At 43.8% G+C, this 3,543-nt stretch overlaps 1 protein-coding gene across 1 annotated transcript in view; it reads right to left on the bottom strand.

Annotated features, from left to right (window-relative positions):
- vps72b (vacuolar protein sorting 72 homolog b) overlaps positions 1 to 2,642 on the bottom strand; it is a gene marked incomplete at both ends in the record, with an annotated part of 2,912 nt that extends 270 nt beyond the window's left edge. The window contains 6 exons of the mRNA XM_080857553.1: positions 1 to 142; positions 782 to 926; positions 1,550 to 1,726; positions 1,857 to 1,980; positions 2,244 to 2,396; positions 2,526 to 2,642. The exon at positions 1 to 142 is cut by the window's left edge and continues 270 nt beyond it. Of these exons, the coding sequence (XP_080713679.1) occupies positions 1 to 142; positions 782 to 926; positions 1,550 to 1,726; positions 1,857 to 1,980; positions 2,244 to 2,396; positions 2,526 to 2,642 (858 nt within the window). The remainder of the gene's footprint in view (positions 143 to 781; positions 927 to 1,549; positions 1,727 to 1,856; positions 1,981 to 2,243; positions 2,397 to 2,525) is intronic.
- Between the last annotated feature and the right edge of the window lie 901 nt (positions 2,643 to 3,543).

Here is a 3,543-nt window from a genome sequence, read left to right as displayed (position 1 = left end):
GCAGGCCTGGTAGGTGGCGTCGTCGCTGAAGGTGATGTACGTGCGGGAGAACTTGCCGCTTGGGGGGTGCGGCTGGGTGCTGGGGAGGGACAGCTCAGACTGGGGGGGCGCTGGAGCGGGACACTGGGGGTCCTGGTCCAAACTGGAGGGAAAGATACCAGAACGAGAACATCAAATCGTGTGCAAATCCATGGTCGTTTGCCAAATGGCCCGAGAACACATGCCTAGTATACTAGTATATACTAGTATAGTATACTCAAAATGAGGGCACACATGGACTTGTTGGGTTACTTGGAGGTACATTAAAGATTGGAAAATGAATAAAAACTGTTCAGTTTGTGAATATCATGGTCATTTTGCATTTTTATTATTATTCTATTCATTATTCTGAATAGACTTCAATATAAATAGCACAAAAATGGACAATGAGACATGCATCTCAAGATCACTGAGCTGGCTTCGTTATAGAACCCATCCCACTGTTGTGACATAGTCATGTAGTCACGTAGTCACGTAGTCACGTAGAACTCAGATTCTCCAAATTTCTATGATGTTTTGAATGTTTCAGATACAAACAGAAAGAGGAACTGAGTGACATTCCATCAGGTATCTGATAACAATGCCAACAGTGGAAATACTACTTGCTACCAAACTACCATGCACAAGGAGAAACCAGAACTATGAACACTGCTAGGAAACAGACTTAAAGGGTCTACCGTAGGAAACAGACTTAAAGGGTCTACCGTAGGAAACAGACTTAAAGGGTAGCCTTTAACCGTACCCTTCAACGTCCACATTTTCTTCCTTCAGGGCCGGGTGGGACACCAGGGGCATGAGCACAGAGTGGTAGCGGACGATGGGACCGGTGCATTGGTGTTTCTTGTGGACTTGCTTCTTCTTATCGGCCTCAAGGCGCTCATAGTTCTCTGGAGCAAGGCGAGGTGAAGACAGAGGACGTGACAAACAACACAAAAACAATAACACAACTGCTGTGTAACCGTCACCGCTGTTTGCAACTTCCCCTGGGGTTGACGTAGGCCTGTGGCGTTGCAAGATAACCGGACAGTTTGCAAATCTCGCTATGTTTTAGAACAACAACACTGAGAATAAGTTAACATTAACATGGCTGATAACATTGTATCCTTGAGAAAATTGAGATTTCTGACAGTTGTGTGTGAACAACAAGCAAAACCTCAGCCATCTGTTTTTGAAGATAATATTACAGTGAACGTACTGGCAGTCTGTGTACTGCATTAGTCAGACGAGACGGAATGTACCCTGAGACTTATCTTCATGCCAACCAAGACTGTCATAGAGATATGTTCAGAGTCATAGAGATTAGAGTTAAAGAGTTAGAAGTTAAAACCTTCAGAGTTAAAACCTTGCTGAATGAATGCCATTCCCTTGAGTGGATGTACACCCAGGTTCATTTCTGTCCATGGCACATACATTAAAATGCTTTCGACTTCCCTATAAATGTGATATGTGTGTGTATGTGTTTGTTTGTTTGTTTGTTTGTGTGTGTATGTGTTTGTGTGTGTTCTCTAACCCAGCGATCTGAGGTTGATTTCCGCCGTGACCTTAGCCTCTGCGAGCAGCTCCTCCTGGGTCAAAGGTCGCTCGTGCCGCGCCCCTTTCCTGCGCCGAGGTGCCACCTGCCTCTCCTGCAGCCGCAGGTACGTCAGCCGGGTGTGCTCAGTGGTGGACTGACGCACGGACTTCCTGTCTGCGGTCGACATGAGTACACCGGATGAGACAGGCAACCATGACGAGATCAAATCTTATCTCGTCCTTCTGTGCACACTTCCGTGACACAGCCGGGTGATGAGGACAGAGGGGGACATAGGAGCTCTTACTTTTGGTGAGGTCCTCCTGGGGCTCGAGGACTTTCTGCTTGTCCGTCTTTGCCTTGGCTGTCTTCCTGGGGGGCTCTGCTTGCCTCTTGGGTTTAAGCTTGGGCTTAATGGTCTTGATTGGTTCCTGATGTCAACCGATGATACAGCGTTTGTTAAACACACACAACCACCACACTAGTCTTGTGCCACATGCCCAATGTCTTCATACATTTAGAAAATGTTACTGTCCATATAAGGGCCTATGTTTTCTGTGCTTTATAGCCTATTCATCAAAAACAGTTTTTTCCAAACTTTTGTTTACATGAATCACACATGATTTTCACCCCAGACCTGGAGTACATGAATTATTTTCCGTTCAAAACATGTCACGGCATCTGGCAGCAGTACCTTGTAGGCCTTGGTGACAACCCTAGATTTCCTTCGAGGGCCATCTTCTTCTTGTTCACTGCCTGGCTCTTCGCCCTCGTCAATATCGAAGTCACTGTCCACTTCGTCTTCTGTGTCAGTCAAATCGCCTTTGTATTCATTATCTCCTGATTCCTATCAATATTTATTTGAAAATAAGACATTATCGTTAGCCAATGTGATTCATCTGTAATTATCTGGCATATAATAACAATTCAATAATATCCACAATGGGTATGATTACATGCACTAAAAATGACCCACGTCATTGAAGCCACCATAGGTTGTCTTGTAAAAGTCGTCTTCCTCTTCAGCATCCAGGAGTTTGGACATGCGATTCCCCGCTGTCTTCCGAGGGGCACGACTAAGAGCTAAACTCATTTTGTTCCAGTTACAAAATGAATTGTAATAGTATAATGAATGAAATGATAACTATGTTAATTGCTATGGACAGATTTTATGTTGGCCTTTTGTTTGCGACATAGACACTTCAGAATGAATGTGCAGCTAGTATGGCGTTTATTTTAGCGTGTGGCTGAGAGGGACAGAAATATTTTACTCAAAGCCGGTGCATAATAAAATATGTATGGATGATCCAGCACAATCGATAGATGAGCATACACATCTTCAGACCCAACCAATGGAGCCTTGAATGTTAAATCGCCACCAGGGGGCAGTTAGTTGCCGTTCCAAAGTTAGAGCAATATTTGCATTATATCCTTTTCCGCTTAGGCTGGGCTTTTTTTTGTTTCTTGTGTAAACAATATCATCCCTCCCATGTAGAAATATTTATATGAATTACCTCCAGCCATACGATTTACAACTCAGTGCGTGGATTTTGTTTTTATAAATCTGCGTATGGACACTGTTAATGAAAGTGTGCTCATTTTGCATGATGTTTTGCAATTGCAGTCTTGTACACTGGGACGCGGATGCTATTCCCAGTTTACATTTTACGTAGTACATACATTTATCATGTAAACATCTTTAAGTGTTCCTAGCTATTCTTTAGCATACCACACCTATGCATTTCAGTGTTGTGCAACCTCTTTCACAATGGTAATCACACAGCACATTGTCAGCGTGCTATGGACACCACTGCTATAATCTAGCCAAGCTGCATTTTTGTCTCACCCTAGCTCACCTTCCCAGGGGCCTACCTTTTACATTAGTAAGATGAAACTAGCAGTCATCAAGGCTGAATCAGAAAGGATAGGCTCAGTGGTGTGTCTATTCATCACACACCAGTCTACATACCAAAGGTCCAGCTGTCATTTGTTTG

This window comes from Sprattus sprattus (genome assembly GCF_963457725.1).
Source record: "Sprattus sprattus genome assembly, chromosome: 19".
NCBI lineage: Eukaryota > Metazoa > Chordata > Actinopteri > Clupeiformes > Clupeidae > Sprattus > Sprattus sprattus.
The sequence above is the reverse complement of the archived record's forward strand: the minus strand, read 5'-3'. Positions and strand labels throughout refer to the sequence as shown.